Raw genomic sequence first — 27,385 nt, forward strand, 5'->3', positions numbered from 1 at the left:
GGGAAGGTGGTTAGGTTTCTACCTGGATACAGCTTGTATAAATTCATAGTATAAGAGTATCAAAGTATATCCTTGTTACTTTTTAATTAGAATTTTTTAAAAAATTTTTATGGTAGCTTTTTTCCCCTATTAAATACAGATTCTCAGTGGACTGCTCTTCAAGGGCATTATAGAATGCTTGACCTTGCCCTCTTGGACAAGAGGGCCTCAGTTAATAGCCTTAGTTAATAGAGAGTTTAATCGAATCACATTTCAAGGCAAGTCTATGAAAGGTGTGGACTTTGGATCTCAGACACCATTCCCTGGAGCTGGCGGTCTTCACTTGCATCACCACATTTGAGGAGGGCAAATCCAGTCTGCGAAACTCAGAAAGATGCCATGCCTAAGTAAAATCACCAACTGAACATGTCTGAAGGGTGTGAAACAAAGGTGAATGTAGTCAGTTCAGAAAAATGAGCCCATTGAGGAAGAGAACAGAGGCTATAGCTGTGCAGAACAAAACTGCCAAGAGGGAGGGTTTGATGTTCCCTTTGCAGCAGAACGTAATATTCTCTTTACCAAGGCCATGATTTTTCTCTAATAATTTCTGCTTAAAAATATACCTTCTGTATGTCAGTTACTTAATATGACATATTAATGAGAAAATCTATAAGGAAACAATTTCAGCCAGTTTAAGTAACTTGACTAAAGCAAGCATTGGTAGAGGTGGGGATCGGAGCTCAGATTGTCACTGAGCCCCACCCCAGTGTTCTTTGCACTCACCACCCCACAGACCTAAGATGTCTTACCAAACCATTTGGTAAGACAGAGGTGCGGCAGAGCCCAGGCCAGGAGAGGTCCAAGAGGAAAGCCCTCCATCCACCAGGCTTCCTCGCCCAGCACACAAGTCCAGCCCAGAGAATCCCACTGGACCTTTTTCCATGAAAGGCAAGAGCCCCTTTCTGCTATCGAAGACAAACTGGTTGGTTTTTATATTTTATTTTTTGTTTTTATTTTTCCGTTTTCCTCTTGTCTTTCAGTGTTTTAAATAACTCTACTGCCAACCAGCCTGAGATTGCTCTTTTCCAAAATTAAAAGACCTTGAAGTTGTGTTTGTTATAAAAGTAGAACATATTTGTTACAAAAAGTCAAAAGTGTGCATAGCAGAAGATGAGAGTCTCCATGCCCATTTTTCTCCCCCAATAGAGCTTTAAACGTGCATTCAGAACATGTTTTGTTGTTGTTTTAAAAGATGGGTCTTTACGTTCTCTCACAAAGGGATCTAACCTGAGTGCTCTAACCCCCTCAGGCTTTCAGAGGACACTCTGGACTGGCCTTAAGTTGAATAGTAATTAGCTCAATTTATAGGGATGTCACCTGTATGCTAGGTGTTGCTGATCCAACACGGACAAAACAATGGCAGACTTTAAGGAACTCACTCTGTTCCTTAAACCAAGGATGAGATGGTAATCCCCAGTGAACATATTCAGAGTATCATTTTAAAAACAGGTAAAAAACGTTCTTTTTAATCTGAATGACAACATAATTAACTGCTCTGAGAAGTAGACCAATATTCAAGTGTAAGAGTTCTTTACTTTGCAGGTAGCCCTGCCTCATGCTGAGATAGATAGGTTGAGGGATTGGGGCACTCTCTCCAGCAGCATTGTTTTCATCCTGGTTGTTGAGATCTCTGCCTGGGTAGATCCTGCTCCAGTGCCCTAAGTATATGCCAGGTCAGTTAGTCAGCAGTTCTGCTTCGGGAAAGAGCCCATGTATCCATTATACCAATGTTACATTTTCAAAATGGAATGCATTTAAAATGTAAATATAAATTAAGCATTTCCTGTGCAAGAGAGGGAGATTTTAGGCCTGGGACTAGAATGCAAGGCTCCTCACACCAGTTTGATGTGTTTTTCCTTACACTCTGTGATTGAATTCTAGAGCACCGAATGAGTATTAATCTTCATAGACTTTTTATCCATTGCTGACTATATGGATTGGATTTTGCTGGGCGATAGAGATTTAAAGTTGGACAGCTCAGGGAATTCCCTTGTGTTGGAGGTCCAGTGGTTAAGGCTGTGCACTTTCACTGCTCGTTGGGGATCTAAGATCCCTCAAGCTGCACGGTGCGGCTTAAAGTTGCAGGTCAGTCACCTGCACTTTGTGCTGAATAAACAGCCCAGTGACAAAACAGAAGAATAAATTGACAATTTACGCCCAGAGAGAGTTGCAGAGGAAATGACCTGGAGCAGAGTGGTGGAGGGCTTCTCAATTTAGTGACTGAAAGCTCATCGGAAGAAACAATTCATGTCATTTCTTTTACTTTTCCTGGAGCAGAGACCCAAAGAGCTACTAGGCTTTCCCAGGTTGGGTGAGGAGTCAGGCTGGGTACATTGGGGAATTGCTGATAGTGATCAGATTAGTTTGTAATCCGATCTGATCTAATCAAACATGACGTAATCAATGCTGGTATTTTAAACCAGTTTTCAACTGTTTGAAGTGAAAGTTGCTCCAGTCGTGTCAGACTCTTTTGCGACCCCATGGACTGTAGCCTGCCAGGTTCCTCTGTCCGTGGAATTCTCCAGGCCAGAATACTGGAGTAGGTAGCCTATTGCTTCTCCGGGGGATCTTCCTGACTCAGGAATCAAATCAGGGTCTCCTGCGTTGCAGGCAGATTTTTTACCAGCTCAACTACCAGGGAAGCCCCTTCAACTGTTTAGTAGCTCTTTTTAGCCATGATAATAGTTTATTAATAGTAAAATTTAGTGCTTCTGGGATGAGGGTAAGAACCCTCAGGGATGGTGTCTTGGACTGGTCTGATTCAGGCCCTACTGGTATAGAGGAAACAGTGATCGATTCATTCAAGAAGTATTTATTTGGTACTCGGGTACCAGGCACTGTTCTGGGGTGAAAGTGAGACATGGGCTGTTACCTCTTGTAGCTGAATTGTTTGACTTTTAACGAATCCCTTTCACTCTCTGGGCCTTAAATCCTTGACCTCTTCAGAGATGTGCGTTCACAGTGAACCTAGACTGTTTAGATTCAAATTCCAGCATCACTTCTTTGCTGTTATGTGACCGCAGGCAGGTTAACTTCATTCCCCTGAGCTGCGGGTTCCTCAGCTGTAAAATGGGGATAATGTATGCACTGAGAGTGAAATTAAGCTAACTCAATCACTGGGCTTCAGTGCGCCCAATCAAGAGTGGTCACTAGCGTTAATCCCTTCTGATTTCATTAGCTGCAGACCCACTCAGGAGCCACACACAGGTGTTATTTAGGGCGTGGCTAACAGCGCAAGGGACCGGCCCGGATTTATAAAACCAGGGTCCGGCGCTGCGGTCTACATTCCGCCTCGGCTGGACATCGGAGCGTGGCCTCTTTGGGGCCTTGGCTGCGCGCCCCCGAGGACTAGAAGCGGGGCTGCCGAGCGGCGACCAGTGCGGAGCACCCGGCGCGCCGCGGCTGAGCGGCCCCCCGGCGCCCGGAGCGCTCGGCCCCGCGGGTGCGCGCAGGGGACCCGGGCCCCCGGCCGCGGGGCGGGGCCTACGGCCGAGCGGCGCCCCGACGCGCCCCCGCCCCGCGCTTCGCCGCGGCCCGGAAGGGACCGGTGGCGCTTCCGTCTCCGCCGGGGATGCACGGAGGGCGGAGCCGCAGCCCGAGGACGCGACGCGAGCCCAGTTCCGGCGAGGAGGCCGCGCCAGTGACAGCGATGGCGGCGGAGTCGGCTCTGCAAGTTGTGGAGAAGCTGCAGGCGCGCCTGGCCACGAACGCAGACCCGAAGAAGGTGAGCGAGCGGGCGGGCGGCCGGCCGGGCGCGGCGCGGGGCGGGCGTTGGGGGCGGCGCGGCCCGGTAACGGTCGCGGGCCCGGGCGCGGCCGCGGGGGGCTCGGACCCGCGGCGCGGTCCCCGCCGGGCTGCGGCCTGCGGCGGGGAACTTCGTGACGGTTCGGCCGCTGCCCACGCTGGGCGGCCGGCGTCGGCGGGCCCGGGCCTCCGGCTTGTGCCGGACCCGGTCGCCCGCGGGCTGCGGCGGGGCCGGGGCGCGCTCGGCGCGGACGCCGCGTGCCGGCGGGGCTCGCCGAGCCCTCCCCCGGGCGTCCCGGGCCAGCTGTTTTCCCGTCGGGAGAGCTCCCCGCCCGGAGTTAACTCCTGCCCGCTCGGCTACTCGCCCTGCGCGATCCGTCCCCTGATTTCTTCCCGTCTTTCTGATGTTTGCTGGGGAGAAGTGGGTAGCGGGGGGTGGTTCTCTGCCTGCGCCTGAAGGAACCTAGGCTCGGTGTGTGGTCCCTGCGTCCTTAAGACGTTTTTTAATTCCTTTCCACCTTGATAATTAGAGCGTGGACCCTTTTTTTGCTTTCTCAGTAAACCTCTTGCAAAGCGAAAATAAACCTCATGTCACCCTAACTGAAAACTTAGGTTGTAATTGGAAGCGGTGGGGAGAAACAGGGTTAGAAGTTGCGGCTAGATTTTCCTTTTCCTTCTGGCATTGCTAGAAAGGTAAGGGCTACCGTTTCTGGCAGCTGCGATTGATGGGCAACCATTTTTAATTATGCTCGGATAGTTTTGTTCCTCCTTAACTGTTTTCATAAGTTAAATGCATGTTTTTTGGTTTTTTTTTTCCTCCGACTTTTCTTCCATCCAGCTTCTCAGTGTCTGGGAGAGGGTCTGGTGGATGTTAGTTTTTTTTTTTTCTTTTAATTGAAATACAGTGATGGAAGCACTCAGGATGTTTGACATTTCTGTCAGCAGCACAGTTGCTGTGAACAGTCCTTAAGAGTTGGATCTGTAAATCCCAGAGTGCCTTTTAAAGAGGAAATAATCCAGGGAGTCATTAGGGAGAAAACGGTGAGGAGATTTGAGTTCTAATTTATTCGCTGGCCGTGGACATTGTGGCGGGGGGGATGTTCCTTACTAAGCAGTTTCCTCACCTGCTGCTTCTAGGCCAGCTCCGAAAGGAGGAAGTGCTCAGTAGATGTTAATCTCCACTCTTTACAGCTTTTCTTCTTCTACAGCGGGTCCCTTTCTCTTCACCTTATTCTCAGTCAGTCAGGTGAGGTTTTCCCTGTTTCTGAAGGCTGTGTCTCCTTACCAGACCGCTTGCTTCTCATGCGTACCTGGCTCAAAGATCCACTTCTTCAGGACGACATTTGAGCTTTAAGTCTGTGAAAACTGAAATGCTTTCACTTGTTTTGTGTTATATTTTCTATCCTGGCTTCAGTACCTAGTGGACAGGCATATTTACAAGTTTCTTTTTACAGTAACCCTTTGTGGACTTCTAATAAATGGTCGTTATTTCTGAGTACTAGCTTGTTTTCCCGGACACTGTAGGTTTGTTATTGACTTTTTAAAACCTTAAAACAACATTATGTAAATCCCCTTATCTCCCCAGTTTCATCTTCCATTGGGTTTAAAAAAAGAAAAAAAAGCACCATGTAGTATCTATAGCCATTTTCCCACTAGAACTTAAATCTTGAAGTAGTTTTTCTAGTTGTTAATGTGCATGAAATGTCAAAATGAAAAACGGTTTGTTTGACTTCTCAACATATTCCAACTAGGAGTGATTGTGAGTATCTGGGCACAGACAGTCACTCTAAACTTCTGACTTTGCATTATGAAGATCATTTTTGCAAAGGGCACAATAGTTGGCATTCGCAAATGAGCTAATGCAGAGGGAAAACTGCAAGCTGGCACACTGGCCTTCTCAACCTTCTGTTAACCCAACAAGCTCCCACAGGTTGTTCTTGAAATTGCAAGATGATTATATAGCAGTATTGAAATTTGAAACTACATCTTGATTTCAAACCATTATTAGCCGAAGGGTTGATCCTATACCTCTGTGCGTGGATTTCCCAGTGTTAAACGTATAGATGTTTAACTATAACTCTGTTTTCACTTTAAGTCCATGTATAATCTAGCTTACTTGGGGGAAAATCTATCAGGCAAACCAGGGGTCACTTGGTTCCTACTATTTAAGTGGAAACAGTTTTCATGGCTGGTCAAGTTACTTGTCACGTGTTGTCATTTGAACATGGAAACTACCAGGAACACAGTTTAAGGCAAGTGGAGAACACGGGGTCAACACTGTGAACATCTGTAGGTCTTTGGGATGAAGTAGTGTGCAAAGGACAACTGAGATTCCGAAGCATGGACTGTGGAAATGTTTTCCATTTCTCAGTGACGTGTTATCAGTTCTTGCAAACTACAACTGGTCCCTCAGTTTGGTAATAGCAAGTTTCCACCTACCTGAGGATGCCCAAAGAGCTTTACCTTTTAAATGCTTTGTTCTTCTTTGAACCTCATTGAAAATAGGCTCTGAAGCCATGTTTCTCTTGGCTTGGGCTAAATTGGTTTGAATATCTCCAGGGTTTTAGTTTTGTTGCTTTTAAGTTGCCCCTTCTAACCCAAAATGAAACAGAAAGACAGGATTTACACTTTGAGTTAGTGCTACACTTCAGGATGAACACACCTTCAGTGACTTCTAGCCCATTCTCATATGTGGTCTTTATAGTGGTCCTGGGAGCGACCTTCTTTCCTCTGCAGACTCTGAACTGTCTGACATTGTAACAATAAGGAGGGACTCTTCTGCCTTGTGTCATGTGTGCTAAGAGGAATGTTTTCTTTTCCTATCTTCTAAGGACAATGTTGTTGTTTTTTTTTAATGTGGCTTTGTAGTATTGAGTTGGCCAAAGGGGTTTTTCTGTAACATTTTACCAACCCAGTGCCTGCTGTGTTAAACACACTTGACTGACTTGCTTGTTAGGCAAGTTACCTTATTCTCACTGAGCTCAATTTCAGTATCTGTAAAATGGGGAACATAAAATCCATTTTGTAGAGTTGGTTAAGGAGAATGAAATGAGCTAACAGTGTAAGAACTTAACATAGTAGCCAGTGCACAATAAATAGTATTCAATATATGAATGCCTTCCAGAGAATGGTGTTAGAGGAGATAATCTGTTTTTGATCTTTTCAGATATTCTAAATTTTCTTTTTAAGAAAAGGATTTGGCAGGAATCTTTGCAGCCATTACTTGGGTGACAAGAAATACGCATATGCTTTGTCCTGAGCTGGGTAGTAATGGTGATTGAATTGGAAGTAGAGCATAGTTTTCACTCAGCTATGAAGAATCCCAGGGACAGGGGAGCCTGGCGGGCTTCCGTCTGTGGGGTCACACAGAGTCGGACAGACTGAAGTGACTTAGCAGCAGCAGCAGCATGAAGGTGAAACTCCATAGGTATATTACTTGGCTTCTCAGTTGTTCCCAGTCAAACAGGATGATCACATGTGATCCAGTTGCTCTGCCTAGCGACTGTGTTCAGTAATTATTGAAGTAGAATGACCAGAAAAACATACTTGCTACTCCACCTAGTAGCAATATGGCATACTAATTATAGCCTGGGTTACACATGTAAAAAGAACAGATCCTGTTATCAGATATTTAAATATAAAGACAGTCATAGTTAATCTATTTTGAACAACCTGTACTTTTCGGCACTCCTTGAATGTAAATTTATTTATATATACATAAACCTTTCCCAGAGAATGGCATAGCAGTCATGACTTTGGGTAGAAGTGGAGCAAGTAGGAACTGGCTGAGAATATCTGGGAGAAGATTAAGGGTAGCTGTTTAACGAATGGTCAGCTGATGAATGAAATGATTAATAAGCACTTATTGAGCTTGTATAGCATTCCAGACACTAGGGCTACAGACGTGGTTTGAATCCTCACAACCTGTGAAATAGAGACAGAATTCAGTTCTGTTTTGCAGATGAAGTAACTGAGGCTCAGAGAGGTTAGAGACTTGCACAAGATCACCCCACAGGAAAGTGGCAGAGGCACACTGAAGCCGGTCTTTGACTGAGACTCTATCTTAACAGCTCTGCTCTCCTGATTTTGATCAAGTTCAAGAGACTATACTATAGAAAGGAAATGTGGTCAAACCCAGATTGCTTCTCCAGTCTACCAGACATTTTCCTTCACCATTTGCAATGCAAAGCTCCGATTCTAGCAATTTGAAATTGGTCTTGGCTTCCCACTTAACATCAGAAAGCAAACAAACAAAAGCCCCAATTCTGTTAAACACACTTTCTCTGGAAATGTGTTTTTTTTTTAAATTTTATTATTTTTTTATCGCAGGCTAATTACTTTACAATATTATGTGGAAATGTGATTTCATTTTCCTGTAGAGACCTCTTCTCCTTTTTACTTTCCTCCATGAGTAATTTCCTACATTCGGCACCTTTCTCAGAAATTCTAACTGGGGCAGAACGGTAGTTGTTGATGACTTATATTAGAACTGATAGGTCTTCCCTTGGTGTTGCATAGTGGTTGAAAGCACAGAATCTAAAGCCACAGACCTGAGTGAATCTTGCCCTACTTGCATCCTGGGACAAGTGATTTAACTTTATTGAGTCTGTTTTCACTCTTGTAAATAGGATAATAACCATACTTAATACTGTATAACACAGAGTAAGCACTTTGCCATTAGATACTATTCTTTGATATTTGTTCAGGGAATGATTATGATTTTATAAAAATTAATGTGTATTTAATTTCTCTCTGCAGCTACTGAAATATTTGAAGAAACTCTCTGCCTTACCCATTACAGTAGACATTCTTGCGGTAAGAGCTGTGTGATTTTAGATATTATACAACTGCATCCCATCCCCTTTGCAATGGGAGAGATTACACAGTACGATGAAGACCACGGGCTCTAGAAGTGAAGGAAACCAGACACAGGGTGTGTGGTTTTATTTATATGAAATGTCCAGAGTGGGCAAATCCACAGACAGAAAGTAGATTAGTGATTACCAGGGGTGGGAGGAACTGGGTTTCTTTTTAGGGTGATGAAAATGCTCTAAAGTATTAATTCAGGGAATTCCTTGGTGGATCAGTGGTTAGAACTCTGTGCTTCCACTGCCATGGGCCTGGGTTCAATCCCTGGTTTGGGAAATTAAGTTTCCACAAGTCGCACAGTGTGGCCAAAAAAAAGTATTAACTCAGACACCAGATGCAATACTCTTAGGTCAGGATCTGACACCTGCCATAATCTGACACCTGCCATAATCACTCTTGTTATTATTTTTAAAGTTGTAGAAGTGTTTTTTTGTCTTACAATCCGTGGGCTTGATTTTTTTTTTTAACTGTATTTATTTTTGGCTATACTGGGTCTTTATTGCTATGCGCAGGCTTTTTTAGTTGCCAAGAGCAGGCTTCTCATCGCAGTGGCTTTTCTTGTTGTGGAGCAGACTCTAGGACGAGTGGGCTTCAGGAGTTGTGACATATGGGCTGGGTTGCCCCGAGGCATGTGGAATCTTTGAGACCAGGAATTGAACCTGTGTCCCCTGCACCAGCAGGCAGGTTCTTAACCACTGGACTACCAGGGAAGTCCCTCCAGAAGTGTGTTAATTTAGTGTTTTCCTCTTCTGAATTTGGTGTGCTTTGCTCCTGTGTGTCGTTAGAGGTTTGGCGCATTCACACAAACTAATTTTGTACTGAGACTTGTATGTTTTTGGAATAAAGTATTGGTTTGTTGGAACGTAGGAGGCGTTATTTCTTTAGAAAATTGTGACCCTAGTTCCACAACCTTCTAACGATTCCTTTGTCAACTTTGTAGGAGACTGGTGTTGGGAAGACGGTAAACAGCTTGCGAAAACACGAGCACGTCGGAAATTTTGCCAGGGACCTGGTGGCCCAGTGGAAGAAGCTGGTTCCTGTAGAGCGGTAGGAAAGGTTTTTGTTCCTCCTCTGCCTTCTTATTTAAAATGTTTATTCTGCCTCAATTATAAAAAATAATCCATGATCATTAAAGAATATTGTAAAATATTTAAAAAATAGAAGAACAAATTTCTCTTTTTGGTACTGCTTCATGGTTTGTGGGATCTCAGTTCCCTGACCAGGGATTGAACCTTGGGCCACAGTAGTGAAAGCCCAGAATCCTTGCCACTAGGCCACCAGGGAACTTGAAAGAATAAAAATTTCTAAATTGTACCTTCCAGAGATCATCAGCATTATTGACATTTTGGAATGTTTCTTTCTAAGCTGGTCTTAAATCATTGTTATACAGTTGTGAATAAACTGATGTAAATTACTGCCCCTTTTTAATGTAACAAATTAAATATTTCCCTGTGTTGAAAAGCTTTTTAAGCATTTTCACGTACACAAGATCCTTGATCTTCTTTGTAGCCTGTAGTTAAACTCATCATGTTCCATTTATGGAATATTTTGAGTTTTCCCAGTTTTAAAACCTAGTTCAGTATCTTTGAGCGGAACCTTCTTCCCAAGCCCTTGTTTCTAACTATGTAAAGTCTTCATCTGTTTTGTGAATTCAGGTTCTGTGACTTTGTCCTGTGAACAGGGATTACCTGAACTTTTTCTCTGTTTTTTCCTTTTGTTTTAGAACTACAGAGCCTGAGGAGCAGGACTTTGAGAAGAGCAGTTCTCGGAAGCGCCCCCGGGATGCCCTGAGGGAGGAGGCGGAGATAGAGGGGGACTATCCGGAAAGCTGGAAAGCCTCCAGCAGCCAATCATACAGTCCTGATAATAGACAGAAAAAGCACAGAAAGCTCCCAGAACTCGAGCGGCCTCACAAAGTATCTCACAGTCATGGGAGGAGAGATGAAAGAAAGAGGTACCACAGAGCTTCTCCAGTTTACTCTTCAGACCATGAGTCTTCCGATTACGGCCATGTTCAGTCCCCTCCGCCATCCGCCAGCCCTCAGCACATGTCTTTGGACCATTACAGATCCCTGGAGGAGGACCATGAGCCCTTTGTTCCCCACCAGAAGCCTGGCAAAGGTCATAGTAACGCCTTTCAGGACAGACTGGGGGTCAGTCAAGAACGACACCTGCGGGAAGCCCAGGGGAGAGAAAGCACGAGTCAGAGCAAGGAGCACAGATCTTCCCATAAAGAAAAACGCCCGGCGGATGCCAAAGGAGACGAGAAGTCTTCTCTGAGCAAAGAAAAGTCACATAAGGTCGTCTCCAAAGAGGAAAACCGGAGGCCGACGTCTGGGGACAGCACAAAGGAGAAACTGCCCTCTGGAGTCAGGAAAGAGAAGGAGAAGGAGGGCAGCACCAAGAAGAAGGTCTCACCCCCTTTGGAGGGGGCTTCAGACAACCACCTTAAAAAGCCAAAACCTAGGGACTCTGAGAAAACCAGATCAGAAAAAAACAAGCAGAGTCTAGAAAATTCAGACGTGGGCAAGGGGGCAGGAGACCTGTTGCCCAAGGCAAAAGAGAAGGTTTCTAACAACCTGAAGACTCAAGAAGGGAAAGTCAAAGCTTCGCATTCAGATCGAAAGTCGGTGGGTTCCTTCCCTAAAGGTGAGGAGGCAGATACGGATGATGAATTCGAGAAGCCCACCATGTCTTTTGAGTCGTACCTCAGCTATGATCAGCCCCGGAAGAAAAAGAAAAAGATTGTGAAAACTTCAACCACAACTCCCGGAGAAAAAGGACTTAAAAAAAATGATTCAAAAAGCACTAGTAAAAACTTGGACTCAGTTCAGAAATTACCTAAGGTGAATGAAAACAAGCCTGAGAAGCTTCTGCCAGTTGGAGCCGACTCAGCCAAGCTGAGAAAGGTAACCCCTGTGGCCCCTTCTGCCCAGCGCACCCAGGCCTGCAGCCCCCTGCTGGTGTGCTTGGCTGGCTTTCCGTGACTTGCTGAATTTCAGTCTGAAAAAATGTCCTCCTGGCCCCTCTGGCCACCAGGGTCAGTAGAACCCAAGGAAGGTTTTTCTGAGGCATTCCATCGCGGTGGGCCCATCTGTGTGTCTCCTGACTTAGGTGGTGTCAGGCATGGCTGCTGCCTCTCCTCCAGGCTGCCTGTGGTCCCTGCCGCGTCAGCACCGCTGGGCGCCGACTGGGAAGGGGCGGTGCTGGTCGGAAGGGGCTCGCCAGTCACCGGTCTGTCCCCTGCAGGTGCCCGGCGATGTGCTGCCAGTATTGCCTGACCTCCCGTTACCTGCGATCCAGGCCAATTACCGTCCGCTTCCTTCCCCTGAATTGATGTCATCCTTCCAACCAAAGCGAAAAGGTAATTTTGCTTGTCTTTTTGTTTTTTTTTTTAAGGAAAAAGTGATTTTAAAACTTCATGATCTGACATCATGAATGGTGCATTTTCTAAGAGCTCAGGTTCTAGAGTTTGATGGCTTAGGTTTGAATCCCAGCTCTGGCCTCTGTAGTAGAGGCCCGTTATATGATCTTGGGTAATAACTTAATTTTCTTGGACTTCAGTTTCACACTGTGTAAATGGATGAAATAGTGGTGTCTGCCTATGAGGTGGATTGAAAGTGATAATGCTTGTAAAGCTCTGAGCTCTGGGTTTTTACACAGAGTAAGTGTTCATTAAATCTTAGCAGCTGCTATTACTAGCAGCCTTCTGTTCTGTGCATTCCACAGGGGCTTAAAAAAAGGTCTGGGTTTTTTCTGTTTTTGTGTATTTTTTTTAAGGTTAGTTTTAATAGCAAAAGAATTAGATGCTACATAGGTGTTCCTTAGTAAGAGACTCACAGATGGATCATGGTTCATCCACACAATGGCATCCTATGCCACTTTTTTTTTAAAAAAGTGGAAAAATCTTGTATTGAGATGATTTCTAAAATTCGGTAAATGACAAAATGATAGTATGTTATTGATTAAAAGGAATAAAATAAATATTGGCTTGTTTTTGCATAGACTTTCTGAAAGGACATAAGAAACTGGTGGCATTGGTTGCCTCTGAGAAAGGGAACTAGGAGGCTGAATAATGGGATGGAAGGAGAGTTTTCATTGACGAGCCAGTGTCTTTTTAAAAATTTTTTTTAAATCTTTTGACGGCGGCACATGGCATGTAAGGTCTTAGTTCCCCCATCAGGGATTGAACCTGTGCCCCCTGCATTGGCGGCTCAGAGTCTTAACCACTGGACCACTAGGGAGGTCCAGCCTAGTGCCTTCTATAACTTACGTTCCTGTTTTTCTTGCCTTACAGCACTCTCCTCACCCCAGGAAGAGGAAGAAGCTGGATTCACCGGAAGAAGAATGAACTCTAAGATGCAGGTCTACTCTGGTTCCAAGTGTGCCTATCTCCCCAAAATGATGACCCTGCACGAGCAGTGCATCCGGGTGCTGAAAAACAACATCGACTGTAAGTCCCATGCTTCTCTCCTGCCCTTACGCTTGTTGGGTCACTGGGTGACTTGACCGCTACTCAGTCCCTTTTACCCTTGATTCTCTGCAGCGATCTTCGAAGTGGGAGGCGTCCCATATTCTGTCCTTGAACCTGTTTTGGAGAGGTGTACACCTGATCAGTTGTATCGAATAGAAGAGTACAATCACGTGAGTATCCTGCTTGGATGGCAAGAGGGCAGTTTGCTGGCTTGTGTCTGAAAAAATAGGTTTGTCTCTGATTTGCCACGGTGATGGGCAGGCAGTGGTCAGAGCACTGTTCTGGGTTTGCCTATGGTCCTTTAAACAAGCAGAGTGTTAGCCCCTGCCCCTAGCATCTTAAGTAGGCCTCTTGGGCAAGATTCAAGGTGGGATTAAAAGGTGGGAGCGGGGAGAGGCAGATCATTTCCCACACGTCCCTTGTGCTTTCCTAGATTCAGAAGTTAAGGGGAAATTCTAGAAGCACAGCCCGTGGGATCCAAAGCAAGGATAGAGCTTTGTTCACCAGACACCTGAGTGTCAACATGTAAGATTGACTGAGTGTCTTATAGAGGCAAACAGAGCTATCCCCAAATCCTCTTAAGGCTGGAGACACTCATTTGATTGCATGAGCTGTCCCTCTCTTTCAAAGGATCTGTGACATCGCCTCCTTAGGTGGCCCCTGGCCGTGGCAGTTCAGTGTAGTGGTGGGGGAATGCTTGGTCTGGACTTCACCTCACTTCCTTCCCTGCACAGGAAAAGACTGATCTTAAGCTAATTTTGACGTTGTCTTCTCTCCTAGCCCCACAACCCCCAGCAGCAGTTAGTAGTGCTTTGCACTTAATATTTTAATTCAGGGATTTGGTTTTTTCCTAGAACTACGGTGTTTTACTATACTACTACTGTTACTGTGCAGACCAAAGTATTGTTAGGAAACCGGTCACCCTGGGTGATTAAGGATGGAAAAGAGGTATGTAAGAGTGCTTGCATGTAGATGATGTCCTAGTTCTGATTATAGGTATTAATTGAAGAAACGGATCAATTATGGAAAGTTCACTGTCACCGAGACTTTAAAGATGAAAGGCCGGAAGAGTACGAGTCATGGCGGGAGATGTACCTGCGGCTTCAGGATGCGCGCGAGCAGCGGCTGCGAGTCCTCACAAAGCACATCCGATCTGCACACGCCAATAAGCCCAAAGGTGAGGCTGCAGGCCGGGTCTGGCGGAAGAGTGAGCCCTGTGCTCTGGTCACGTCAGGGTTGTGGCGGGCTCAGCTAAGGTAGAACCTCTGGCCCCTAGTGCTCTGGCATTTGCAGAAGCGGACAGAGGGCAAGGTGTGCGTTCTGCCGCTACCCATGCTAGACTACAGAGAGGTTGCCAGGGTTGGTCGATTATCCACTACCTTTGGAGGCCCGTGAAAAGCCTTTGTCTCTTAACAGCATAGATTATTAACAGTTGCATCTCAGCTCAAGAAGGCAGGTGTTAACCTCCATTTATCCACAGCTGCTGCTGCTAAGTCGCTTCAGTCGTGTCCGACTCTGTGCGACCCCATAGAGGGCAGCTGACCAGGCTCCGCCGTCCCTGGGATTCTCCAGGCAAAAACACTGGAGTGGGTTGCCATTTCCTTCTCCAATGTGTGAAAGTGAAAATTGAAAGTGAAGTGGCTCAGTCGTGTCCGACTAGTAGCGACCCCATGGACTGCAGCCCACCAGGCTCCTCTGTCCATGCGATTTTCTAGGCAAGAGTACTGGAGTGGCTTGCCATTGCCTTCTCTGTTTATCCACAGGCCGACAAGCAAAAATGGCCTTTGTCAACTCTGTGGCCAAGCCACCTCGTGATGTTCGAAGGAGGCAGGAGAAATTTGGAACAGGAGGAGCAGCTGTGCCTGAAAAAATCAGGTAAGATCTCTGCTCCTCTGTGGTTCTGGCTGCTCAGGGAGAGAGCCTGAGGGCAGGCCCCAGGGCAGGAAGCAATTCATTTTGGGGGTAGGAGGGAGTGTGAGGCCAGAGTGTGTTCTAGAGGCTGACCTTGACCCACTGGGCCCTAGCTCCCTGAGCTGCAGCTTCCTTGACTGCACTGTGGCCCGGATAATGACCCCTGCCCCTCAGAGAGGTCAGGATTACATGGAGAACAGGGCCTGCTTCTGGGACACATTCCTTAAGGCTTTCCCTTTCTCTGTTTAAACAGAAAACATGTTACTGCGTTGACTATGTTATCTAAGTACGTTTGCATTTTGAAAATACAGATTTACACTGAAATAGTGAAAAGTTAGTCAAGATTATCATTCATCCAGAAAGGCTACCATGTCATTTCCAAGCCACGAGCAAAATCTAGGTAGCAGGTCCACTGGTCAGAGCCACAGAACCGAGTCCGCAGACCAGCCCACTTCAGGCTGTTTGTGCTGAGGGTTGGTTTCTCCTGCTTTTGACTGTCGGCTTTGCTCTGTGTTCCAGGATCAAGCCAGCGCCGTACCCCACAGGAAGCAGCCGGGCTTCCTTCAGCAGCGGCAGCAGCAACAGCTTTAACGCCAGCCCCGAGGAGCCGGTCTACGACGGCCCGAGCACCAGTGGTGCCCACCCGGCACCGGTGGTCAGCAGCACTGTTTCCTATGACCCTAGGAAGCCGGCTGTGAAGAGTGAGTAGCTCGGGGCTCCCGCTCAGATGTCTCAGAGCTGGCTCTCGCGAGAATCTGCGCCCTTGTGTCATTAGTGCGGCAGCGTCCGTGCACCTTGTGTGTTTGACGTCGCGTGTGCGATGCCGTGCACGTGACTGGCCTCGGCGCCAGCGCCTCCTTCCTCTTCTCGTTCATGTGCGTGTTGTGTGCCTCGTTTAAGTTTTGAGTGTAGTGAGTATTCATTTTGGTGCTCTGCTTGTTTTTTTTTTCCCAGTCTAAATGTAAACTTGCTTCTCTAGGCAACAGCATGGAGTTAACAGCTGAATGATTTTGTTGAAGTTTTATAACCTCAGCTCTCCCAAGTATTTATTTTTTGTATCCCTAGTTCATGTCTTACTAACTTTAATACCATAGACAATCCTAAGTATTCTACAGGGGTGTCCTGACTTAAGCATTATTCTGCATTGACTTTAGGACCCGCAGGAGCGTGGGAGCTTTGGCTGGGCTCAGGCTAAGCCGTTTAGAAGCAGGCTAGTCCTTCTTAGGTGGTAGTTGCATTTAGCTCATCTTGGACCTGTTGCTACACAGGACAGGTATGAGAGTGGGTACTTTTTGCTGGTTTGGATGTTGGTGAAGCACAGTTAAATTGCAGCTCAGAATGGCCTTTAGAGTCTGGCCACTTACCGTACAGGGGCCAGCCCGAGTCTTGGTGAGTTGTGAGACTTAGAGGGAGTGATTGTCGGGGCCCTGGCGGGTGCTTGGGAATCATTCACTTTGGGCTGCTACTTGGGGATCTGTTCGTCTGGCTGCGTAGAGCCAAGAGTAGCAGGCCTTGAGTTTGCCTAAACCACTGGTGTCTGGTGTCCAAACTGCCGTGGATCTGAAACAACTGCCTTGTCTCTTTTTTCACAGAAATTGCCCCAATGATGGCCAAGACGATTAAAGCTTTCAAGAACAGGTTCTCCCGACGATAAATCGAGGACTTACCTTGGAAATGAAATCTGGGGGGAGGAATACAAGGACAGTGGGGGTTGGGGAATGGAACTTCCAGAGGAGACCAGAGCCTTTGACTCCATGGAAGCTTTCAGTCCCTGAGCACTGCGCCATCAGTGGGCGTGTGCCTGAGCCGGTGTCCGCAGCCGCTGCCTCCTTGCCTGGCGAGCGCTTCAGAGTTCTAAAGACGTGAAGCTTCGCTCTCACCGAGGATTTTAAGGTCAATTGTACCTTCGTTGTTAATTAGCTTCTTTGTAAACTATAAGACATAGTTTTAATTAATAAATATTGCCCCCAGATTGTATTTATATTACCTCCCCCCTGCCCCCAAGTTTTCTGTTCTGTTTCGATCCTCTCCCACATACTTAGCCTTTTATTTTCAGGGTTCTTTGTTAGAAGCCTAGTGGAAGTCTTTCTCCTGTCCCGGTTCATCTCTCCTGAGTGGACTCCAGTCCAGAGGGAGGACTGGGTGTCCCTGGAGCCTGTGTGGGGCGCGCCGTGCTGCAGGCTGCCTGTGCTGGAAGGGGAGCCGCCTCAGTGTCGCGCAGCGGTCCTGCGCAGGTGCGTCCCTTTCCTGCTCGTCACATGGTCTTTATTAAGGGACGTTCTAGAGTCCCCCCCCCATTCTGTTTGCCAGGTCCCGCTTCTTTTGAGGCTTAACTTGAGGACACAGAACCCCAGTATTTTTACAGTTTCCAGTTTCTAATTCAAAGCTTTAGGCTCCTTTTTCCTCCCTTATTTTTCCTTCTCCCCATTGGCATGGGGCAAAACACAAACCCCTGGCAGGGCTTTTTGTAGGCCCCCAGATACAACTTAAAACAGGTTTCTAAAACCAGCACTTTAATCTCTTACTCCCTGTGAATTGCTGAATGGTTTTAAAAAGTAATGCTGTGTTCGAAGTCAGTTTGGTTTTTGCCTTTCTTTAAGATCATGAGATTGAAAGAGCACAATTTGCTATGTTTTGTTGTTGAGAACTTTGCAGCTTGAAACTCTCTGTACGTTTGATCTTTAAGCCGGAATTTGGAGGAGAGGACCAGTTTAAGGAAAGGGTCTGAGCCACAGGGGCATCCACAGGTTTGGAAAGGCAGAATCTCACTTTGGAGTTGACATAGGAGGAAAGATGACAACTAGGAGGACAGCGTCAGTGTTCCTGGCTGTTGAAGGGCAGTGACCTAGTAGGAACCCCCTTGGTCGTGATCCTGGTAGAAGTAGATACTATAAATCAGAGTTGCCCATCCTTTAGAAATCTGAGAAGCAGATTGAGGGTGTGGTTAGTGTGGCAGCCCACAGAGCTTGGCAGTTGCTAGTCCCTTTGACAAGGTCACTCAAAGCTCAGAGTATGGAGCCCACTGTTTTTAACCATCCTGTAGACCTCAGGCTAATTCTGAAGATTGCAGAGCAACACAGCAAGAAGTCTGTGCAGCAAAAGCTGCATTGTTCAGTGTGCATTGCTGTGCAAGGTGCCTGAGGGACGTAAGTATTGCTGTGTTTTGATTTGCTGTATTTTTGAACTGGGTAAAAGCATTCTTTCTCTTGATCATATGTATTACCATTCCACCAGTCCCCCAGCCCGCTCCCCAAATGTGATCTAGGAAGCCTCTTCTTTAAAACCACATGAGCCCCTGGGTCAGGTGCCAGACATCTGTTGCCTGGGATAGCTTCCTCTCGGTGTCCACACCTTGAATTTGTCTCTGTACCTGTGTGTTGAAGTCTCTGCCACTGAAACCAGTTTTCGATATTTGATTCAGTTGTGTGTGATTTAACTTCCTTCATCAGTAGTCTTTGGGCAGTGAGGGAATAAAAGACACACCCCAACATCACTCCCCATCTTTGGATCGCCCCTGTTTACATAGAGCCAGATCTTCCTCCCGCCCCCTCTAAGAGTGTCTACATCAGGGATATGATGGGAAGGGTGAGGGAAGGGGAGAGATTGAGTTTCCAAATGACCGCCTCTCCTGGGTTGTTGAAGTGGCTGCAGAGCAGACACAAGTTGATGTTGAACCTTTGGTCTCATTTGTGAAAACTTGTGCAATTCCTTTTTTCTGTGCTACACTACACACACATCACCAAATTGCAAATTAACCCATTGTGATCCTTGGTGTAATGAACAGTTTCTTTGGGGCTTTTTCTTTCTTTGCGGGAAGTGGGAGGGAAAGGAGCAAGGAATTATCTTGCTCTTCATTTGTATTTTGGTCCCAAAATGTAAATACAATTTTCTATGTTACTTTTTTGTGGTAACTACCAAGATGAATATTTTAATTAGATAAGTTATATGAAAAGAAAGGAAAATTCCATGTCTAAATAAAAAAAAACCACCCATGTTCTGTTGTCTGTCTTCGTTCTCCCTTACTGTGTCAGAACGGTAGCCGGTCACAGTGTCTGGCTCCTGGGCTGGAGGCAGAGATCTTAATCCCTGGGCTGGGCCATAAAGGAGGCTGGATTTCTGCCTGTACTGTAGCACAGCTGTTCTGGGAAACGGGGACTCCCAGCGAGGAGAACCCTGTGAGCAAAGCAAGGCAACTCAGATAAAAATGAGCACTTAGTTTCAAAGCTCTTCGCTGGGGTGGGGAACCTGCATATTCAGTCACACAGCAAATACTTGTGTTGCCCCCACTCTGTCATTGCGTAAGACAGACACGGCCCTGCCTTCATGCAGCATTCATCTAGTAGGGAAGACAGTAATGAAATAACAACACAAATAGTTTGTGTTTTTCTTTATTCTGGCCACACCACACAGCTTGTAGGATCCCAGTTTCCTAGCCAGGGATTGAACCCAGCCCTTCAGCAGTTAAAAGTGCAGAGTCCCAATCACTGGACTGCCAGGGAATTCCCAAAATAATTGTTTAAAATAAAGATTTCTGGGCCCCACTCCAGAAACCTGAATTGGTCAGAAGTGTGATCTGGAAAAAGGTACTTTTTCATAGGCCTCCCTCAATGAGTTGAATGAGTAGCCTGGTTTGGGAATGCCTAGTACAGTGGGAGGACAATGCATGAACTTCAGAATAAGTCAGATTCAGGTTTAAATCCTGGCTCCACCACTCTAGCTTTGTGAAGTCTCTCTGAGCCTCAGTTTCCTCATCTATGAAATGGGAATAATGACACCTCACAGGAATTCTTACAAGGATTAAATGAGAGAAGTAGAGCTCAATAAATTTTAGTGTCCTTCATTCTCTCTAAATGTGGAATGAAAGGCAAAGTTTTGTTTCCAATTGACAGGAATTAAAGCTTTAGGGTCACAAGCTAAGCACTATTCTGAGGTCAGTCAGTCCTTGCTGATAACTGAAATCTTAGCCCCTGCTGCCCCAGATAGATTAGTTCAACTTCTCTGTTTTAGACTCCTATCTTCCAGGTCCCTTAAACCATAGCCCCTGCTGCTGCTGCTAAGTCACTTCAGTCGTGTCCGACTCTCTGTGACCCCATAGATGGAAGAAGCCCACCAGGCTCCCCCGTCCCTGGGATTCTCCAGGCAAGAATACTGGAGTGGGTTGCCATTTCCTTCTCCAATGCGTGAAAGTGAAGTCGCTCAGTTGTGTCTGACCCTTAGCGACCTCACGGACTGCAGCCTACCAGGCTCCTCCATCCATGGGATTTTCTAGGCAGGAGTACTGGAGTGGCTTGCCATTGCCTACTAACAACCACCAAAAAGGCAGACACTACCTAATTTCTTGTTATCTCAGGAATCACAAATACCAGGAATTTGGTGTAAGACAGAAATGGTGGAAACAGAAGGAAAATGAGCTATTAACCCAGCTCCACTTGATTATTTCCAGGTAGAAGGCAGGGTCCAGTGTTGCCACATCTTAGGAGTCTTAAAGACAGAAATCTAGATGTCTGTGTAAAATGTCCCAGTTTCTAAAACCCTGTGTCACAACTATATGCAATACTTTAGAAAACCTATATATAAGGTGGATAATTCTCCAGAAATACAACTTATCAAAATTGACCCCTTATAGAAATGACAAATCTAAACAGATTAATTACTATAGAATCAATAGAGAAAGTGGTTGCAGTGCTTGCCCAAGATGTCATAGGGGAATTCTTTTAGCCTTAAAGATCAGATAATACCAAGGCCACTTAAACTACTGCAAAGCAAAGAAAGAGAAGAACTTGGGGAACCTGGGGCTTAGCTATACTGTAGTACAGTAACAACTAAAATCCAAGTGATTCAAAACAACTAAGCTTTGGGGACTTCCCTGGTGGTCTGGTGCTTAAGAATCCACCTTGCAATACAGGGGATGCTGGTTGGATCCCTGGTCCGGGAACTAAGATCCCACGTGCCCTGGGGCAACTAAGCCCATGTGCTGCAACTACTGAAGACCTCGTAGACCTGGGTAGAGTAGCCAGTACATGCACCACAATGAAAGATCTTGGATGACACAATGAAGGTCCTATGTGCTGAAACTAAGATCTGAGGCAGAAAAATAAATATTAAAAAAAAGGTTGTTACTCAGTGTCTCTTAGGGAGGCCTTTCAAAGTAAGGGAGGAATACTGCACTGGACCCTAAGCTGTGTCCAGAAGATACATCCATCATTTCCATCATATTTCACTGGCTGCACCAGAACTCAAGGGTACAGGGAAGTTCAATCCATCCATACACCTTGATGCAGAGCACTGGAAATATTTGCTGACTCCAAAGGCAATCATAGAAGCCTGGACTCTCGGGTAATCCACAAGCCCGCCCAACTTTGGATCCCACACTTCTGAGCTTCAGCAGGTCAGGTAAGCTCTCTGTGTCTCAATATTCTCATCCAAAAATGAGGAAAATACACCGACCTTATGGAGCTATTGTATAATGATTTAATGAGATAAAAACATGTCAAGTGCTTAGCATAGGGCCTGGCACATAAAAAGAGCTCAAAGCATGTCAGCCAGGACATTGATGATGAATTGGGGAAGTACCCAACATGGAAGGACTTCCCACGTGGCGCAGTGGTAAAAGAATCCTGCCAATGCAGGAGACCATCCCTGGGTCAGGAAGATCTTCTGGAGGAGGAAATGGCAACCCACTCCAGTATCCTGGAAAATTCCATGGACAGAGGAGCCTGGCAGGGTACAGTCCATGGGGTCAGAAAGAGTTGGACACAACTTAGCAACCGAGCACACACACGTACACACACACACAACCAGACTTTCAGCTCAGCGCCCCTGCCTGGTTCAATGGGAAATTGCAATTGCTAAGCAGGGTGGATTTGGAGGAAACCAGCTGTCGGACACGACTGAAGTGACTTAGCAGCAGCAGCAGCAGCTGTTGCAGGGGTAGCCTAGCTCTGAATTGCCTTTTGCTCTGGCAAGCAGATTCTTTACCACTGGGCGACTGGGAAGCCTGAAAGTCTGGTTAGCAATAAGTAATCAACGCTATTTAACCTTTTCCTACCTAGCAGATGTTGTTTTGAACCTTCCTCATACATCATTTTATAAAGCCCTCATAATAAAACACTATAAAGTAGGCACTCTTATTATTCCCATTTTATAGACGAGATTTAAAGAAGCTAAGCGACTTGCCCAGCAGGCCATACCCAATATTTGTAGGACTGGGGCAAGAGTACAAATAAGGAAGGTTTGCAGCAGAACAGCTTCACAGTCAATGGGGTAGAGTAGCCAGTACAGCAGTGTGTCTGAGGTGCTGGCTGTGGATTTCAGTGCGATCATTTGCCCTCACATGTTCATTGTCTGGCTTTTGCTTCTACAGATGCTGCTTTGTATCTGATTCAGACAGACTGTGAACATATCTTTTTAAAATACCTTTAATTCTTCGTAAGGTATGATTTTGATAGATGACTGCAGATTTTCCTGTAGTTTGTCAAATTAATAAAGACCATATGACTTCTCAAAAAAAAGTTATAAATGGAACCAATAAGCTGTTAAATAAAATACAGCCTAGGGAATTCCCTGGCAGTCCATTGGTTAAGGCTCCAAGCTTTTACTGCTGCAGGCCCGGGTTTGATCCTTGGAAGGGGAACTAAGATCCCACAGACTGCATTTCCTGGCCCCAAACAGTCAAACAAACCAAAAATACAGCCTGTTCTGCTACCTTGACAAATAAATACCTTCATGATGACCTGGGGCCACATTTAGATTTCTGAGCCTTTGGAGCTCTGCACTAGAAGGTCATGGAATGGGAAAAGGCAAGGCCCTAGCCCCACCCCTCTGCTCATACCCCTAAATATGTCCTAATCGGTATGCTCACATTCTATTGTAGGGTTTCTAAATCGAAAAGGTCCATCAGGTATCCAGCACAGTGAATGATGAAAGAGTCACAGCATCACATCTCAGAATACTAGGGACCAGGAGAAGATCTTAAAAGCCTCCAGGGAGGAAATGAGGGAAATCCACACAAAGAATTAGAATGACACTGTATTTCTCAAAGCTAGGAGAAAACAGAATAATAGCTTCAAAATCTTGAGATTCCATCCTCATCCAAACTACCAATTAAATGTAAGGGAAGTTTAAAGACGTTTTCAGGGCTCACTTCCGATGTACGGTAGGAAATGGCAACCCACTCCAGTGTTCTTGCCTGGAGAATCCCAGGGATGGTGGAGCCTGGTGGGCTGCCGTCTATGGGGTCGCACAGAGTTGGACACGACTGAAGCAACTTGGCAGCACCAGCAGCAGCATGGCAGCCACCTACGAGAGGACCTCTAATAGGTTCTACCTCTTGGCATTTCCTCTCACACGAAACATGGCTGACCGACAGAACCATGGAATATTGCAGAACCAACAATATGTGAATTCTAAGGTTAGGTCACAAAAGACATTCTATTTTCTGTTCTGCCCTCTCCTGGATCACTTTGCTGTGGTGAAAGCCAGTCACCATGTCAAGAGGACACTCAAGCAGTCCTATGGAGGGGTCCACAGGAGGAACTGAGGTCTCGTGCCAACAGCCTGCACCAACTTGCCAGCCCTGCAAGTGTATCCTCCAGTCCCAGCCAAGCCTCCAGAAGACTTGAGTTTCACCAGAGAAGAGACAGACCCCCGCCCCCCGCCCACACCAAGCAAAGCCACTCCCAAGTTCCTGACTTGCAGAAATTGTGAGATGAAGGTCAGTTGTTGCCTTAAGATGAAATCTGGCAGTGATTTGTTACATAACACAAGGTGAACAGGGGTATACTGGGGGCAGGAGAGCAGGGAGCCACAGAATTTTGCAGTTCTTCCAATGAAAAGGTAAAGTCTATATCTCAACTCTTGAATTTGGATTTGGCCAATAAAACTTGTTTTGGCTGATGGAACGTTAACAAAAATGATAGAAGCCAGAGGTTATTGAATGCTTGTGTAATTGGCCCTTCCCTCCTGTGCTCCTGGAATTCAGTAACTGAAGCAATGTGAGTGAGCTCAGGTAGCCTGATGACCCCTGGCCGTCACCTCCGCTAACAGCTCCTTTCAAACAAGACATGTGAGTGAGGCCATTCCAAACTAATCAGCCCAGCCAACTTGCCCAGAGAACAACTGCCCTGGTGATCTGCCAGAACCATGAGAAACAGTAAGTGTTGCTGTTTAAAGCTTTTAGGTTTTGGGGTGATTTGTTACATAGTATAAGCTAACTGATACAACATGTTTACTTTATGTATACCTTTTTGTTTCCAGAAATCTAAGGAAGCTCAAAGCCCAGTTTCATCTCAAACTTATCTGATCTTGGGCAAATTAATTCACCTCTTTCAGCCTCAATTTTCCTCACCTTCAAACTGCAGAAAATACTGGGCAACACTCCCTATCTCTTAAAGATCATGTGACAAATAATTAAGGTGAACCACATGAACTACCCTGGTTGCTCAGCTGGTAAAGAATCTGCCTGCAATGTGGGACACCTGGGTTCAATCCCTGGGCTGGGAAGATCCCCTGGAGAAGGGAAAGGCTACCACCTACTCCAGTATCCTGGCCTGGAGAATCCCATGAACTATAGAGTCCATGGAGTCGCAGAGTCAAACACGACAGACTGACTTTCATTTCACATGAACTACATGGGCTTCCCAGGGGGCGCGTGTGGTAAAGAACCCAATATTCACTGGAAGGACTGATGCTGAAGCTCCAATACTTTGGCCACCTGATTTGAAGAGCTGATTGCTTGGAAAAGACCCTGATGCTGGGAAAGATTAAAGGCAGGAGGAGAAGTGGACAACAGAGGATGAGATGGTTGGTTGGTATCACCGACTCAATGGACATGAGTTTGAACAATCTCAGGGAGATGGTGAAGAACAGGGAAGCCTGGCGTGCTGCAGTTCATGGGGTCGCAAAGAGTCGGACACGACTTAGCAACTGAAGAGCAGCCAAGGCAGGAGATGGAAGAGACCTGGGTTTGATCCTTAGATTGGGAAGATCCCCTGAAGAAGGGCATGGCAACCCACTCCAGTATTCTTGCCTGGAGAATCCCCATGGATGGAGGAGCCTGGCGGGCTACAGTCCATGGAGTCATAAAGTGTCTGACATGAATGAAGCGACTTGACATACATGCATACAAACTACATAATGTGCTTAGCATGGCACCGGGTGCAGGAAAAATCAGCAAAGGATGACAGTGATGCAAATGACAGGAAAGAAGACAAAAATGGGTAGAAGGGCAGGGTAAGGCCTGGGTTAGTCCTGAAGGGGGACACAGTCTTTCCAAAGAAGGACTACTGAGTGTATCATTCAATTAAACAAGTAATTTGCTAAGTGTTTAGCACATGCTGGGCCCGATCCCTGAAATTGTAATGTAAAAGCAGGAATAGGTCATGACATTGAGCTATTCAAATGAGAACCAAGCTTGCCTGCTTCACAAAGAATTGAACTAGGACATCAAAATATTTCTGAATGGAACTTGACGAGATGGATATTTTGTGGCTGCCCTCAGTCTCGTCTGGATACTTCGGAGCCAGAAGTGAAGGGCAGGGGATATTCACAGTATCCCTTAACTGTCCCTGCCTCCTATCTTTCCCCGTCTCCACCAAGAAATAAGAACGCATTCTACCCCAAAACCAGAGTGACTCCCGCTCTAAACAGTGCTTTCCACTCTCGACTTCAACCTGAAACAGAGCAGGACTACAGTCCTTGCCCCGTGGCCATGTCCTCAGCCTGCCTTTTTTCTGTGGAAATAAACTTTAGCCAAAGAATAAGTTTAATCAGAGAAGTGAGAAAATGCAGAAACAAAGAACAGTCAGAGGAGGCCAAATAATAATAATGCAGTTGTGAAGCATATTCAAGGACCTTTTACTTCCTTCTCAGGGGCTATAGACAGTATTCTGAGCCATATCCTGTGAGCTGTCTTACAGATACTGAAACCTCCACCAGGTGGAAGAAGTTGATGACATGATGCCATGACATAGGTGGCCATAATTCCAAGAACTGGCCTCAGGAAATGCAAACAAACTGACTTCAGAATTGAAGATTAACTGTACCTAAAACAATCAAGATGACACTAGTTGGACCACCAATGACCAATCTGAAGATGACTGTCAGAGCTGACTGTGCTGTTTCTGCATGTAGCCCCCTCCCTCAGTCTAGAAAAACTCTGGCCCCTTAAGTGTCAGGGGAGCCGGGGAGTCAGTCTTTGGATGGGCATTTGCTAAAACCCCTCTGCCTTTCATTTCAGGCATCCAAAATAAAGCAAACTTTCCTTTCCACCAACCTATATAATGACTTCTGAGCAGCAATCAGCCGGACCTGGGTTCAGTAACAAACGCACAAGATGAAAAACATTTTAACTTGCACCTGAGTATACAAATCTGAAGCTGAAACAAAAGTTCCATAAACTGAGACTAAAATGTGTAATACAGTCTGAGTTTTAAATTCTATTCTATTTAGTTTTTAAAATGCTGGTCACAATCCTCCTAAACGGATCTGAAGACATTAATGGGTCATAACTAGCAGTTTGAAAAAACTGCTCTGAAATGTCCTATGAGGAGGGGACTTAAAGGTCATCTAGTCCAATCCTTTTGCTTCACAGAGGGTAAACTGAGACTCAGAGAGGTTAAATTAATTGCCCCAGGCCCCACAGCTGGTAAGTGGTAGAGCTTGGATTTGAACCAAGATTTGACTGGACTACTGAATTCTTACCATGTGTCAGCAACTGCGCTGAGTTCCTGAAGTGCAGTATTTCATTTAATGCTCACTGTGATCGTATGAAACAGATATTACTATTGCCACTTTACAGACGAGGAACGAAGTCTCAGGATGGGGAACGTGGCTTACTCAGACTGTAACACGGTCAATAACAGACTCGGGACTTGTTTCAGATTCAACTGTCCATAAAGCCTGTGGTCTCCAACGCGAAGCCCACTGTGAGGAAAGTGATCAAGTAGGTTCGTGAGCTCTAAGCGCCTAAGCCTGCACATGTCAGACAGTGATAACGTTGTGTTCCCTACTCTTCAGGGCCTTATCACTGCCATCACCAGCTCCTCCAAAAAACGCTGGTGGGTAAAATGAAAAGAGAAAACATTGTAGTCTAAGGAGGAGGAGGATTCAAAACCCGGTCTCACCATTTACTCGGAACACCAGCGTAATCTCTCTGCTTTTTTTTTTTTTTCCCCCCTCAAGTTTCCACATCTGTGAAGTTGGGAGAGCAATAGCATCCATCTTCAGGACTGAAAGAGTCAACGTGAACTTTTCCCAAGCTTGGGAAGCGCTTTAAGCGAACGTCCATCCTCTCCGAGCCCCGCCCTCTCCAAGCCCCGCCCTCTTCTTCCCACGCGCATGCGCCGCACA

The 27,385-nt window shown here is 46.0% G+C and overlaps 1 protein-coding gene across 1 annotated transcript; it reads left to right on the plus strand.

Moving 5' to 3' along the window:
• The first annotated feature begins 2,429 nt into the window (after positions 1 to 2,429).
• Positions 2,430 to 19,031, plus strand: ELOA (elongin A). The gene is made up of 11 exons (XM_088843473.1): positions 2,430 to 3,763; positions 8,542 to 8,598; positions 9,593 to 9,699; positions 10,376 to 11,561; positions 11,902 to 12,016; positions 12,950 to 13,105; positions 13,199 to 13,296; positions 14,123 to 14,303; positions 14,890 to 15,001; positions 15,557 to 15,738; positions 16,630 to 19,031. The coding sequence occupies exons 1-11, from the start codon at positions 3,611 to 3,613 to the stop codon at positions 16,689 to 16,691; spliced, it is 2,409 nt and encodes an 802-aa protein (XP_088699599.1). The 5' UTR covers positions 2,430 to 3,610; the 3' UTR covers positions 16,692 to 19,031.
• Positions 19,032 to 27,385: the final 8,354 nt, after the last annotated feature.

Source organism: Moschus berezovskii, chromosome 2 (assembly GCF_049115385.1).
Source record: "Moschus berezovskii isolate FMDL1 chromosome 2, NW_MosBer_1.0, whole genome shotgun sequence".
Classification (NCBI taxonomy): Eukaryota; Metazoa; Chordata; class Mammalia; order Artiodactyla; family Moschidae; genus Moschus; species Moschus berezovskii.